The sequence below is a fragment of the Salvelinus sp. IW2-2015 genome, linkage group LG4q.1:29 (assembly GCF_002910315.2).
Source record: "Salvelinus sp. IW2-2015 linkage group LG4q.1:29, ASM291031v2, whole genome shotgun sequence".
NCBI classification, from domain to species: domain Eukaryota; kingdom Metazoa; phylum Chordata; class Actinopteri; order Salmoniformes; family Salmonidae; genus Salvelinus; species Salvelinus sp. IW2-2015.
The window spans coordinates 32146048-32162323 of NC_036842.1; the positions used below are offsets into that span (position 1 = coordinate 32146048).

Genomic DNA, 16276 nt, shown 5'->3' on the forward strand with positions numbered 1-16276 from the left:
ATAGGCGTAGAGGGAGCATGGGAGAGGGAGCACAGAGGGGATGGGGCAGAGGCGAGCATGGAGGGAATGTGGGAGAAAGGAGCATGGGGAGAGGCGAGCACGGAGGCGGATGAGGGAGAGGAGCATGGGGGAGGGAGCACGGAGGAATGGGAGAGGAGCACGGAGGGGATGGGTGAGAGGGAGCACAGAGAGAAGAGGGAGCACGGAAGGGGATGGGAACAGGGAGCATGGGGAGAGGGAGCACGGAGGGAATGGGGAGAGGAGCACGGAGGGGATGGGGGAGAGGGAGCATGGGTAGAGGAGCCACGGATCGGGATGGGAGAGGGAGCATGGGGAGAGGGAGCACGGAGGGATGGGGAGAGGGAGCATGGGAGGAGAGGAGCACGGAGGGGATGCGGGAGAAGGGAGCATGGGCGAGAGGGAAGCACGGAGGGGATGGGAGAACGGAGTGGATGGGAGAGGGAGCATGGAGGAGAGGGAGCACGGAGGGATGGGGAGGAGGTGAGCACGGAGGGATGGGAGAGGGAGCACGGAGGGGATGGGGGAAGGTTAGCGTGGAGGGGGATGGGGAGAGGGAGCATGGGAGAGGGAGCACGGAAGGGATGGGGGAGAGGGAGCATGGGGAGAGGGAGCACGTAGGGGGATGGGAAGAAGAACAGAGGGGATGGGGAGAGTGAGCATGGGGAGAGGGAGCACGGCTGAATGGGGAGAGGGAAGGCACGGAGCGGATGGGGGAGAGGGAGCATGGGAGACGGGAGCATGGGAGGGGATGGGGAGAGGAGGCCATGGGAGCAAGTGAGCACGGAAGGGGATGGGGGGAGAGGCAGAGCACGGCAGGGGATGGGAAGAGAGGGAGCAAATGGGGAGAGGGAGCATGGGGAGAGGGAAGCACGGAGGGATGGGGAGAGGAGCATGGGAGAGGAGACATGAGCATGGTGGAGAGGGAGCTATGCGGAGAGAAGGGAGAATGGGGAGAGGGAGCACGGAGGGGGACGGGCGTAGAGGGAGCAAAGGGGACGGAGGTAGAGGGAGCACGGAGGGGACGGCGAGGGAGAGGGAGCACGGAGGGACGGGGGAGAGGGCACGGAGACGGGGGGAGGGAGCACGGAGGGGACGGGGGAGAGGGAGCACGGAGGGGATGGGGGAGAGGGAGCACGGCAGGGGAACGATGGGGAGAAGGAGCACGGAAGGGATGGGGAAGGGAACATGGATGGGTGGGGGAGGGGAGCATGGGGAGACAGGCAGGGAAACAGGGCAACATTTAATGCAGCAGTGTCACCATCTGTGTCACAGATTGAGCTCTAAACAGCTATGGCCCTGATCAACGGCCCAGGGTGACAGGAATGAGGACAGTACACCGGGGGAGCCTAGGAAATGGACAGCTTTTGTCTGTATGTGTGTTACTCACTTGGAGGAAGCGTTTAGTTACACAGCACATCCTTACAGGACAGGGCTATTTCAGCAGTTGTCAGCCCAGAAACTCACAGGCCTCCAGACGCCACGTTCTCATCCTTGGTCCTGAGTCCTCTTGCAGCATGTACTGAGGAGAGGGACCATGGGAAATGTAGTACTATTAGCATTATATTTGTTTAATTCACTACCTCAATCAATATTCAGTTATTCATTTCAAGGCCAGGAGCTGGGGCAGCCACAAATTCACATTCACATGACAGATTATGGATGAACCTGTCTGGAGAATTAAATCTTTTCAGATGAACCTGTCTATGAGAATTAAACCTTTCAGATTGAACCTGTCTGGAGAATTAAACCTTTCAGATGAAACCTGTCTAGGGAGAATTTAAAACCTTTTCAGATGAACCTGTCTAGAGAATTAAAATTCTTTTCAGATAACCTGTCTGGAGAATTAAAATCTTTCAGATGAACCTGGTCTAGAGAAGAATTAAACCTTTTCAGATGAACCTGTCTGGAGAATTAAACCTTTCAGATTGAACTTGTCTAGGAGAATTAAAAGCTTTTCAGATGAACCTGTCTGGAGAATTAAAGCTTTTCAGAATGAACCTGTCTGCGAGAATTAAAGGCTTTCAGATGAACCTGTTCTGGAGAATTAAAACCTTTCAGATGAACCTGTCTAGAGAATTAAATCTTTCAGGATGAACCTGTCTAGAGAATTAAGCTTTCAGATGAACCTGTCTTGGAGAATTACATAATACCTTGTTCTTAGCGAAACTGTTAGATGGCAATTGTACAATGTTCTTGCAGGATGAATCCACCTGTCTGGAAGAGATTTCATATATCTGTTTGCAGTCATTCGGAACCTGTGCTGGCTGGAGAATTAACTTTTCTACGATGATACCTGTCTGGGAGAATTAAATCTTTCTCAGAGGTTGAGCCTGTGTCATAAGGAGAATTTAAACCTTTCAGGATGAACCTGCTCTAGAGAATTAAACCTTTCAGATGAACCTGTCTGCGAGAGATTTAAACCTTTCAGATGAAACTTGTTCTGAGAATTAAAGCTTTCAGATGAACCTGTCTGGAGAATTAAAGCTTTCAGATGAACCTGTCTGGAGAATTAAGCTTTCAGATGAACCTGTCTGGAGAATTAAAGATTTCAGATGAACCTGCTGGAGAATTAAACCTTTCAGATGAACCTGTCTGGAGAAATTAAACTTTCAGATGAACCTGTCTGGAGAATTAAACCTTTCAGATGAACCTGTCTGGAGAATTAAAGCTTTTAGATGAACCTGTCTGGAGAATTAAAGCTTTTAGATGAACTTGTCTAGAGAATTAAATCTTTCAGATGAACCTGTCTGGAGAATTAAATCTTTCAGATGAACCTGTCTGGAGAATTAAAGCTTTTAGATGAACCTGTCTAGAGAATTAAATCTTTCAGATGAAACTGTCTGGAGAATTAAATCTTTCAGATGAACCTGTCTGGAGAATTAAACCTTTCAGATGAACCTGTCTAGAGAATTAAATCTTTCAGATGAACCTGTTTAGAGAATAAGGCTTTTGGCCACAAGTTGACATCTTGAGCTGATTTGATGAGACCAAGAGGAATCCATTAAATCGGTTTGTTTCCTCCCTCCTTTCCTCTCTATATCCCTCCCTCGCAACTTAATTCGCTCCCCCTACACCTCCCGCCCTGCAGCTTAAACCGTGTGTACACTACACCATTTTGGCCATGGTATAGCTGTCCCAGACAGGTTTTTGAGATCGTAGACAAAATACCCATGTCGTTGCTGTCACCGACACTTGTTTAATGTGAGCGGTCAGAGATGCAATCTAAGGCTACTGCTCCGTCTTTGAGCAGTCCCAGACGTCACGATATTTTCAAGGAGTTTGATTTTATGGGCACAAAATCTGCAATGCTCTTGTGTGAGATGTGCAATGACAAGTTTCAGAACGTGATCAGCAATAGCCAATGAGAGCTGGCTAGAGAAGAAGCAAGTGAGATGCTGACGTTTACCACATCACCCAGAATGTGTAGACTCTGGAGCAGGAGCTATGACTACTACTAGTATGTGTATTGTACTTGCCTTTAACCAAAGTGTCAAATCGTTTACAGGCTCTGAAGTTCACAAGCCAATATTATTCAATTCAAAACGTTGGCTAGATCTTTCAAACTCTTATGGCAGTGTGAATGTGTTACTGAACCTTTGTGAGGCTGCTTTGAGCCACAGCTCGTAGCTACGTTAAATCGTATCATTGTTTTGGTGAGACAGCGTGGGTATAGAGAATCCTCACGACCAAGTGAAAGAATCTTGTAGGTGTGACACGTTCTCTGCCAGATGGTTAGCGTGCGCAACACTATAGTTGGCAACACACAAAACAACTTACAGGTTAAGGAACAGTTGTTCGAATGTGAGAGCGCTACGTCCAGTGATGCTTAGGAGTTTTGAAAGTCCTGTTAGCTGTACACCAGGCATTACAGAATACCAAGCCCAAGTTCCTGACCCCCAGACCCAATTACCCCCAGTTCCCCATTCTCACCCTCTTTGATGTTGTGCATGTGCGGGTAGGAGACGGTCCATGTCCTAGCCCAACCCAGTCCTACCCTCAGCCCCAGTCCTCCATTCTCACCTCTATGATGTTGTGCATGTGCGGTTAGGAGACGGTCCATGTCCTAGCCCAACCCAGTCCTACCCTCAGCCCCAGTACCAGTCTCACCTCTATGATGTTGTGCATGTGCGGTAGGAGACGTCCATGTCCTAGCCCACAACCCAGTCCTACCCTCAGCGCCCAGAGTACCAGTGCTCACCTCTATGATGGTTGTGCATGTGCGGTAGGAGACGGTCCATGTCCTAGCCCAAACCCAGTCCAACCCTCAGCCGCCAGTACCAGTCTCACCTTCTATGATGTTGTGCATGTGCGTAGGAGACGGTCCATGTCCTAGCCCAACCCAGTCCTACCCTCAGCCCCAGTACCAGTCTCACCTCTATGATGTTGTGCATGTGCGGTAGGAGACGGTCCATGTCCTAGCCCCAACCCAGTCCTACCCTCAGCCCAGTACCAGTCTCACCTCTATGATGTTGTGCATGTTGCGGTAGGAGACGCGTCCATGTCCTAGCCCAACCCAGTCCTACCCTCACCCTCCAGTACCAGTCTCACCTCTATGATGTTGTGCATGTGCCGGTAGATCTCTCTCTTCTTTCAGATGAACCTGTCTGGAGAATTAAATCTTTCAGATGAACCTGTCTGGAGAATTAAACCTTTCAGATGAACCTGTCTAGAGAATTAAATCTTTCAGATGAACCTGTTTAGAGAATAAGGCTTTTGGCCACAAGTTGACATCTTGAGCTGATTTGATGAGACCAAGAGGAATCCATTAAATCGGTTTGTTTTCCTCCCTCCTTTCCTCTCTATATCCCTCCCTCGCAACTTAATTCGCTCCCCCTACACCTCCCGCCCTGCAGCTTAAACCGTGTGTACACTACACCATTTTGGCCATGGTATAGCTGTCCCAGACAGGTTTTTGAGATCGTAGACAAAATACCCATGTCGTTGCTGTCACCGACACTTGTTTAATGTGAGCGGGTCAGAGATGCAATCTAAGGGCTACTGCTCCGTCTTTGAGCAGTCCCAGACGTCACGATATTTTCAAGGATGTTTGATTTTATGGGCACAAAATCTGCAATGCTCTTGTGTGAGATGTGCAATGACAAGTTTTCAGAACGTGATCAGCAATAGCCAATGAGAGCTGGCTAGAGAAGAAGCAAGTGAGATGCTGACGTTGTACCACATCACCCAGAATGTGTAGACTCTGGAGCAGGAGCTATGACTACTACTAGTATGTGTATTGTACTTGCCTTTAACCAAAGTGTCAAATCGTTACAGCTCTGAAGTTCACAAGCAATATTATTCAATTCAAAACGTTGGCTAGATCTTTCAACTCTGTATGGCAAGTGTGAATGTGTTACTGAACCTTTGTGAGGCTGCTTTGAGCCACAGCTCGTAGCTACGTTAAATCGTATCATTGTTTTGRTGAGACAGCGTGGTATAGAGAATCCTCACGACCAAGTGAAGAATCTTGTAGTGTGTGACACGTCTCTGCCAGATGGTTAGCGTGCGCAACACTATGTTGGCAACACAAAACAACTACAGGTAAGACAGTTGTTCAATGTGAGAGGCTCAGTGATGTTAGGATTTTGAAAGTCCTGTAGTGTACACCAGGCATTACAGAATACAAGCCCAAGTCCTACCCCCAGACCCAATACCCCAGTCCCATTCTCACCTCTATGATGTTGTGCATGTGCGGTAGGAGACGGTCCATGTCCTAGCCCAACCCAGTCCTACCCTCAGCCCCGTCCCATTCTCACCTCTATGATGTTGTGCATGTGCGGTAGGAGACGGTCCATGTCCTAGCCCAACCAGTCCTACCTCAGCCCAGTACCAGTCTCACCTCTATGATGTTGTGCATGTGCGGTAGGAGACGGTCCATGTCCTAGCCCAACCCAGTCCTACCCTCAGCCCCAGTACCAGTCTCACCTCTATGATGTTGTGCATGTGCGGTAGGAGACGGTCCATGTCCTAGCCCAACCCAGTCACACCTCAGCCCAGTACCAGTCTCACCTCTATGATGTTGTGCATGTGCGGTAGGAGACGGTCCATGTCCTAGCCCAACCCAGTCCTACCCTCAGCCCAGTACCAGTCTCACCTCTATGATGTTGTGCATGTGCGGTAGGAGACGGTCCATGTCCTAGCCCAACCCAGTCCTACCCTCAGCCCCAGTACCAGTCTCACCTCTATGATGTTGTGCATGTGCGGTAGGAGACGGTCCATGTCCTAGCCCAACCCAGTCCTACCCTCAGCCCCAGTACCAGTCTCACCTCTATGATGTTGTGCATGTGCGGTAGGAGACGGTCCATGTCCATGTCCTAGCCCAACCCAGTCCTACCCTCAGCCCCAGTACCAGTCTCACCTCTATGATGTTGTGCATGTGCGGTAGGAGACGGTCCATGTCCTAGCCCAACCCAGTCCTACCCTCAGCCCCAGTACCAGTCTCACCTCTATGATGTTGTGCATGTGCGGTAGGAGACGGTCCATGTCCTAGCCCAACCCAGTCCTACCCTCAGCCAGTACCAGTCTCACCTCTATGATGTTGTGCATGTGCGCGTAGGAGACGGTCCATGTCCTAGCCCAACCCAGTCCTACCCTCAGCCCAGTACCAGTCTCACCTCTATGATGTTGTGCATGTGCGGTAGGAGACGGTCCATGTCCTAGCCCAACCCAGTCCTACCCTCAGCCCCAGTACCAGTCTCACCTCTATGATGTTGTGCATGTGCGGTAGGAGACGGTCCATGTCCTAGCCCAACCCAGTCCTACCCTCAGCCCCAGTACCAGTCTCACCTCTTGATGTTGTGGCATGTGCGGTTAGGAGACGGTCCATGCGGACTTCCAGCAGCATGACCAGAGCTCTGCAAACGTTCTTCCTCACCTCTGGCTCCTCATCAGTCGCCAGGGCAAACAGGTTCTACAGGGAGGGAGGAGGGTCAAACATCAAAACACAAGCACACATACTAGTCCCAACCTTCATTACTTGGAGATGCATCCTGTGTTTTTTGACATTGCATTACTAATGAAGGAAAGCAGACATTGGCTTATTTTGTAAGTATTTGACACAGAGCCAAGGAAAGGAGACCAGAATGTCTTCATATGTCATGAGTTCTGACCAGGACCCGTAACCATAGAGGGTCTCAGAATATAAAATTGTTCATAAGTGGTGAGAATATAGACATTTTACTCCTACTCTTAAGGATAAAAATAAAAGCTTTGCATGATGCCTCTTTAGTGATAAGAGTCCCACCTCGTCGACAGATATTTAAGACACCTCATGAGCTGTCCTAACCAGTTAAGAGTTACCAGCAGGTGTCCTGATAATAGAAAAATGCAGCGAGTCAGTGGTTCCCAGCGCCACATGCAATTGCTTTGGAGTAGTTAAAATAATGTTTTGATATTTCTATATAATCAATCTGTAAATAATCTAGACCTACATGCAACAGTATCTCTTGTGCCTTTGACAATGATTTCATATGAGGCCTATTTCACATCATATGCCTAAATACTTATAACCACTAGGCTAATAAATAAACATGTTTTTCTTTATTATTAAATTATCTATACTGAACAAAAATATAAATGCAACATGTAAAATGTTGGTCCCATGTTTCATGAGCTGAAATAAAAGATCCCAGAAATGTTCCATATGCACAAAAAGCATATTTCTCTCAAATTTTGTGCATAAATTTGTTTACAATTTATGGGACAGGAGAGTAGCCTAGTGGTTAGAGCGTTGGACTAGTAACCGAAATGTTGCAAGATCGAATCCCCGAGCTGACAAGGTACAAATCTGTCGTTCTGCCCCTGAACAGGCAGTCTGGGAACGCTGCTGGGAACGCTGTTTATCTATGCATAGTCACTTTACCTCTACCTACATGTACAAATTACCTCGACTAACCTGTACCCCCGCACATTGACTCGGTACCGGTACCCCGTATATAGCCTCCACATTGACTCGGTACCGGTACCCCGTATATAGCCTCCACATTGACTTGGTACCGGTGCCCCATATATAGCCTCTTTATTGTCATACTTTATTGAGTAAATATTTTCTTAACTCTATTTCTTCAACTGCATTGTTGGGTAAGGGCTTGTATGTAAGCATTTCATGGTAAGGTTGTATTCGGCGCATGTGACAAATACAACTTGATTTGATTTAACAATAGAAGGCCACTAAAATGTGCAGTTTTGACACACAACACAATGCCACAGATGTGTCAAGTTGAGGGAGCGTGCAATTGGCATGCCGACCGCAGGAATGTCCACCAGAGCTGTTGCCAGAGAATTTAATGTTCATTTCTCTACCATAAGCCACCTACAACGTCGTTGTAGTAAATTTGGTAGTGCGTCCAACCGGCCTCACAACCACAGACCACGTGTAACCACGCCAGCCCAGGACCTCTACATCCGGCTTCTTCACCAGCGCAAAAGCAAATAATCAGTGGTGTAAGCAGTAGTTGTTTTCCCACGCTAACGCCTCGATCAGACCGACAGCATCATTGCATCAATGATGCATAATAAATTCTGCAGTCAAACTTTTTCCATTATGTAATCCAACACTGTTACTGGATATGTGCAACAAAACTTCAACATTCACCTTTTGCTATTATTTCTGTCAAGTTTATGCATACGTTAGATAAATCCAACGTATGCGCCACACAGAAAACAAAATGCACTCCAACTGCCTCTGCAACGCAATGCTGCACAGCGTTCCATTGGAAAATAATGTACCTCTGGTGTAACAAAATACAACGATGCTGTCGGTGTGATCGGGGCGTAAAGCTAGTAACGTTAGCTAGCTTGTGTTGTAGTAGTCTGCCAACGGCGACGACGGCTGGAGCAGCAGTTATCAACTTCAAGGTGGATGTTGTTGTTAATTTATTAGCTTCACCCTTTTCAAGATTTTGTTGCAGCTCGCTTGCGGTTAGCTATCTCTTGAAAATAATGACTGTGAAACATTGTTGCAATTAAAAAGCTTACGTCACCCATTAGTGTGATGAAGGTGATAAAATATACTTGTAATGGGAAGTTATAGCTGGTTTGTTCATTTCTTTTTGGATATGAAATGGTTGTGCTTTTGTATTGTTCTGATTTCATGGGGCCTACTGAAGCTGCTGATTCCTTAACATTATTAAATAACATATGCTGTGTGTGACTGCTGTCGCCTGTGTATCAGCCACGTCTGTGTGTTTGACCAAAACGGTCTCTCCTTCAGCGCCATGGAGTGCACAGGTATTACGGTCGCTGTCCTTTCAGCACCACAAGCCTGTCACCTTTGATGTGACACTTGTCGCTATTGGTCATTATTTTATGCTCTGTGTCATGTGGTGTCCGTGACAGTTTGGTCTCTGTGTGTGCGGCAGCCCAAAGCGTCTCCAGACCTGTTTGATTTATTCATAATGTTATCAAAAAGCATTGCTCCTCCTTCACTAAAACAGTCCGACTACAGAAGATATGTCAGGCACATTAAGTGATGCTATGTTTTCTGTTATTGTCTTGATTTTTGAGTTTGATGCAATGTATTGCAAGATTTTTGGTCCCTCTGAAGCCCTAGGTCCTACACTGCATCTCAAGAGTAGGATTGCTGATCTCGGATCAGTTTAGCCTTTCAGATCACTTTCTGTACCAATTAGACTACTAAGCCTCTGGTCATCTACTGACCTAATGAGCATCTCAGAGCCTGCTATCAACTCTGGCCTTTTGCCCATTATCACAAACAACTCACCATTGAAAATAGCTCTAAAAAGCCCTACAGAAATAAATGGACACTTTATTTAGAGTATGCAAATTGGATTTCATGTGACCTGTGCCCCTTCTACGCAGAGTGCCCTCTCTCTCACCCCCACAGCTGAAGACGTGACAGAGGGACTTTAAACAATAGCTCTTTATCTCCTATCCACTTGCTGTATTGTCATTGTCACTGTGCGGTTGCTGGATGCATCCGTCCTCATCCAGGGCCCAGCTGGCTGGAAGTTAAGCTCATCAGTGGTTAATGTGATCTAGTCCTAACGGATTATCAGCCCTGATCCAATCGGTGGAATTGTGGTTGGTGTACTGAACTGCAGCTAGGGCCTGGCTCTTGGTACTGCAGTGTAGTCCTGCGTAGAGGCTCAGACCTAACCTACTGACACACTGTACTGAGAGCTGAGGCCATATACCTGCCCGCCTGGCTGGCTGCACTGAGAGCGGAGGCTAGTTGGGTGGGCTGTGTGTGTGTGTGTGTGTGTGTGTGTGTGTATGACTTGATTGCAGAAGTCTCATGGCATTTCTGACTTTGTGAGCATATTAGATAGTCACAGGGCTGTCTGGGGATTATGGGAGGTCAGAGTATATAGGTCAGACTGCAGAGGTCACGGCAGGGTCAGACTTGCCTCGATGAAGTCATCGATGTGCAGCATTAGGGCCTGGGTCCTACTGATGATGAACTGGTTGACGCAGGCGATGGCATGAGACCTGCAACACCACAACAAGACAACAGAGCTCAACCTCACACCACCCAAACTCATGTGTTCCCCCTTATCAATGCTGCCTCTGTCTGTGTTCCTCCCCTTTCTATCCCCTTTCCACCCCCCAGTCTCCAATCTGGGATCTCAGACACTGATAACGCCTAAAGACAGACACAGAGAGAGAGATACAGTCATCTATAAGCCTGAGGAAAGAGGGATCTGAGAGAACATTTTGGATCAAAGTGCTTGTAAATATAGCTAGATCTGAAAACAACCCCTGGCTATGGGTTGTTTTGGAACCAATTAGAGGCGAGGCAAGGTGTTGGCTCCACCGGGAGTGAGCGAAAGAGGCAAGGCTGTGAGCAGGGAGAGGGAGGCCCAGTACACTCATACTCTAGGGCTTTTGCTTACCACGGTGTTTCTGCTTGCCTTTTGGGGTCTAGGCCGGGTTATAGTAAGGCACTTTCTGACAACTGCTGATGTAAAAAAAAATAAAAGGCTTTATAAATACATTTGGATTGATTACCTTATCTTGGGGCTGCTGTGTTTGAAGAACTGCAGGAACTTTGGGATCATAACGTTGAGCGGACGGTCCAACACGTCACTGTCCAAGATCTCTGCTGAGTCCTCACAGATCTTCTGAAGAGCGCCAAACGCCCCCTGAGAGAAAGAGGGGGGAGAGAGAGGGAGATGTGGGGGAGGGGGGTTAACCAATATGTTTCATGGCCAGAAAGCCCCCCCAGGTGTTTTAATATCTTTTTATCAGCCAGCCTCAAGGACAGGAGACCATATGGACAGTAAAGATGTCATACTCCATCATCCCTGAGTCACCCTATAAAAACAACAGGTATGAGAAGCCTTCATCACCACATACTGTACCTAACAAACCACGTACTGTACCTAACACACCACATACTGTACCTAACACACCACATACTGTACCTAAACACACCACACCACATACTGTACCTAACACACCACAAGGAGAAACACAACCTGGCCAGGCTGGCCACTTAGGAAATGAACAGCAGGACAAAATGGTGAATTTGACAGTGAAAACATAAAACAGCTACAGTACAGGCTTATTCATGTGAGGCTGTCAGTGTGTGTGATGGAATTCTAGAACGACTACATTAAAGAAAGCTTCCTCTGTAAAAGTCACTAGGGGTTCCGTAATACACAGTGTGACACGCACACAGTCGCACACCCAAAGTAGGGAGAATAGAAGTATCTGTGTGTCACATATGATCATGTGTCTCAGCAAGACAACTGAAATCTACTCCACAGGAGTGTCTAATCTTCTACTTGTAAGGTAGGTATTACCACTTCACAATGACCTTACGCCCACAACCAGCAAACATCACAGCTATGAATTATATACATAAAAACACACAAGCCCCTTGAAAAGCTCTATTATCTAAACCTGAAGAGGACATTGATGATGTAAGCCAGCTGATTATGTGTAGTTAATATGTCTATATGGGCAAATGATGCAGCAGCCTTGGAACGTCTCTTCCCAGGGAAATATAGATTGAGTTGATGGCAGTGGCTGACACACATTTAATATGCAGCCTCACGTACATCACACACACACACACACACACACACACACACACACACACAAATCTGATCAGATGCAACAAAGAGCGCGGCGACAGTGGTGCTGTCTGAAGGCTGTTTCCATGGAAACTGTTTCCAGGGCGGGAGCTGTTTCCTTCCAGCCAGAATACTTGGAGAACGAGACGGCGTGGTTAAAGAAAATACAAGGTTTCTGTCATTATGAGAGAGCCAATCGAGGAGCATTCCAACCAAGGTTAAACCAAGGTCAGCAATAGCTTACAAGGAAGTGGACACATCCAATTGGGATGGAGACTGTGTAGGGCAAAGGTTATGGAGACTGTAGGGCAGTGTCTTAGACCACTTACTTACTCAGTGTCTTAGACCACTGCACCACTCGGGAGGCCCTAGGATATTGCTTTTTAACAGTATATATATATATATTTTTTTTAATCACTGGAGGACAACTTTAAATATATAGACTGGTGACTGGGACAGGAGTGTGTGCGTGAGAGAGTAGTCAAGGCACTGCATACCAATGAAGCTGGACAGTCCTTGTAGGAGCCTTGCTGTCAAAATGGGAGGTGCAATAATGACAATTATGCAAAAGAATGCAAGTCTGCTGAGAGAAAAAGGGGTTAAATAAACAATTCCTTTCAATTTTCCTCTTCCATCCTTACTCTGTTTGAACGCTATGTTCAGACACAACACTGTAGTTTACAGCAGTGTCTGAATGAGCAGCACTAGCCAGCGCTGGAGCCGGTTGGTAGACACGCACAAGCACCTTCCAACTGCCCAGTCACCATTGTAAAAACTGCTCTCCAGCAAAAACCTACATAAAGCCATCAACCAACGTCCTATAAGCGTTAGGCGACATCACACACACCTGATTCTGTCTTTTTATAGAGTGAGGGGTGCAGAGGGAAAAGAGAGAATACAAAGGGGTGACCGAAGAGAGAGAAAGGGGGGAGAGAGAGAGGAGAAAGGGGGAGAAAAGGGGGTGACAGAGGAGAGAGAGAACAGTACAGAAACACACATGTAACTGCCAAAATAATGGAAACACTTCAGTAAATTAGGGATATTAAAGTATATTGAAAGCAGGTGTGGTTCCTGAGTGGAGAGACTCATCTGTCATCAAGTCAAGATTAGGTCATTCTAAAGTACAAAGGTTGTTTGTTCTGTGTGTCAGATCAGTGAGTAACAAGGAAATGAAAGGATAACGTATGTCTAGGCTTTACTGTATGTGAATGCATGTAGGTGTGTGAGCTCCCCTGTGTGTTTCCTTCAGAACACAGTGATTCTAACACCTTGCCCAAACCGGCTGCGCGCGTGCGCCATCGTGCGCTATCGTGCATACATTTATTTTTCCCCCCCACACCAAACGCGATCACGACACGCAGGTTAAAATATCAAAACAAACTCTGAACCAATGACATTAATTTGGGGACAGGTCGAAAAGCATTAAACATGTATGGTAATTTACCTAGTTAGCTTGCACTTGCTAGCTAACGTTAATTTGTCCTATTTAGCTAGCTTGTTGTCTCTGGTGTGCGGCGCACGAGGAGATGAAGTTACACTTGTATGCAATCTGACAGAAGTCAGAAAGCTCTGGATGAGTTCTGTACAGATGCCATTTTTTCTCTGCTCTTCCTACTAGCGAAATCCTGGTATGAGGACAGTACGACAATATGAAAATCTGGATACTGCCCAAGCCTTACAGTAATTGCTTTGTAAAAGTGTATTTTCCCACAATTGCATTTCAGGGAACGGTCATATGCTTGTGCTTCTCAGAATGCATCTCCCCCTCCTCTGTGCGCACAGTGGGGAGGGAGTGAGAGTGGCTCGCTCACACAGCAGCTGACAGCAAAACGAGTACAGGCTGATACTTTTATAGCAGGAATCAACATAACGCATAGACTATTACTGTTGACCAAATAATGGTTTTAGAAAAATCTACAGGAGCGTTGGGTAGCAAAAACCACAGAAAATTCATGTCGGTGTAGGTAATTTTCAGTTTATCGTCTCAGCTCTACTGCTGTCCCGTGTGTATGTGCAGAAGAATTGTATGCGTGTGTGTCACCATCAATCAGCTCATTTGTGGTGCGGCTTCATATTTAGTGCTGCTGGCAAGCCGTCAGGGGCCACCCCAAAGAACTCTGGGATGGCTATTTTAGGAGCTGTTACAAGGGAGCGTTTACCCACGATGCAACTCTGCATGAGCAACACGCAGCGTCAGGCTTCATGCAAAGTATGACACTCCCATCAAATGTATGATTTAAATAGGCTATCCTCCATGCAAACACACTCCATTTATTCCTTCATGGAGATTTCTTACCCCCTCCACACCAGCCACATGCACACCGGACTTGAATATCTATGAGTGCAACACATATGTTCAGCAGGGCCACATGATGGATGTCCCTGGTGTGTTCTGTTCTGCAGAGAGAGGGCTATAACTCGGTTAGGACACACCCATAACTCCAGGCTTATCAGTGTAGAGCAGGGCTGCCCAATTCCGGTCCTGGAGGGCAGACACACTTCTGGTTTTCATCCTCTCCTTGTAATAAGGGACTAACTCAAACCTTGGACTCCAGGTGAGTGTAATTAATTAACAGGTGGAAACAAAAAACAGAAGTGTTTCGGCACTCCAGGACCAGAATTGGGCCGCCGTGGTGTAGAGACAGGGCTGTGAGAGGGCTGGCTGACCGACCAAGAGCAGAAAGAGTAAGACTTGGTCTTAAAAATGTCCATCAAACATGGCATCATGACACATCAACCGAATTGATTAAGATCACAAATCTGACTGACTGATATATTGATTAAGCACAGATGTGCTGTGTCAACTAGGAGAAGACATCTCCTTAAAATGATTGAGAAGAAGCTGTGTTATGTTAGTACTGCTAATAGCAGGGCAACCACCCAACACTGAGTTATGACTAAATGCTAAGAATATTCCCCTAAAAAAGCTTAAGAACACCACTCTGATGATGCCTTGTCTTGCTCGTTACGAAAGCCAGTATTCTGGGAAATGGTGTGAGCCAGTCAGGAAACAAGGTCAGATGATGTTCACTGGTTTATGTATATACACACACACACACACACACACCGTATTCGGGAACGTATTCAGACACCTTGACTTTTTCCACATTTTGTTTCAGCCTTTCTAAAATTGATTAAATAGTCCCCCCCCCCCTCAATCTACACACAATACCCCATAATGACAAAGCAAAAATAGACTCTTAGAAAATATTGCAAATTTATCATTCTTTTTACTGAAATATCACATTTACATAAGTTCAGACCCTTTACACAGTACTTTGTTGAAGCACCTTCAGCAGCGATTACAGCCTCGTGTCTTCTTTGGTATGACACTACAAGCTTGGCACACATGTATTTAGGGAGTCTCTCCCATTCTTTTCTGCAGATCCTCTCAAGCTCTGTCGGGTTGGATGGGGAGCGTTGTTGCACAGCTAGTTTCAGGTCTCTCAAGAGATGTTCGATCGGTGTCCAAGTCCAGGGACTGGCTGGGCCAATCAAGGACATTCCGAGACTTGTCCCAAAGCCATTCCTGCGTTGTCTTGACTGTGTGCTTAGTGTTGTCCTGTTGGAAGGTGAACCTTCGCCCCAGTCTGAGGTCCTGAGCAGGTTTTCATCAAGAATCTCTGTACTTTGCTCTGCTCATCTTTCCCTCGATCCTGACAAGTCTCCCAGTTCCTGTCGCTGAAAAACATCCCCACAGCATGCTGCCACTACCATGCTTCAACTTAGGGATGGTGTTATGAGTTTTTTCCAGACGTGACGCTTGGCATTCAGGCCAAAGAGTTCAGAGAATCTTGTTTCTCGTGGTCAGAGACTTTAGGTGCCTTTTGGCAAACTCCAAGCGGGCTGTCATGTGCCCTTTACTGAGAAGTGGCTTCCGTCTGGTAACTCCACCATAAAGGCCTGATTGGTGGAGTGCTGCAGATGGTTCTCCCATCACCACAGAGGAATTCTGGAGCTGTGTCAGAATGGCTATCAGCTTCTTGGTCACCTCTCCGACCAAGGCCCTTCTCCCCTGATTGCTCAGTTTGGCCAGGCAGCCAGCTTTAGGAAGTGTCTTGGTGGTTCCAAACTTCTCCCATTTAAGAATGATGGAGGCCACTGTGTTCTTAGGGACCTTCAATGCTGCAGACATGTTTTGGTACCCTTCCCCAGATATGTGCCTCGACACAATCCTGTCTCGGAGTGCTACGGACAATTCCTTCGACCTCCTGGCT

The 16276-nt window shown here is 47.0% G+C and overlaps 1 protein-coding gene across 1 annotated transcript in view; it reads right to left on the reverse strand.

Moving 5' to 3' along the window:
• The window catches only part of LOC111960899 (transportin-1), a 47016-nt gene that overhangs the window by 18972 nt on the left and 11768 nt on the right, over positions 1-16276 (reverse strand). Inside the window, exons 6-8 of the mRNA XM_070439530.1 lie at positions 10990-11123; positions 10389-10470; positions 6808-6931 (exon numbers count right to left, since the gene is read on the reverse strand). Coding sequence (XP_070295631.1) covers positions 6808-6931; positions 10389-10470; positions 10990-11123 — 340 coding nt within the window. The remainder of the gene's footprint in view (positions 1-6807; positions 6932-10388; positions 10471-10989; positions 11124-16276) is intronic.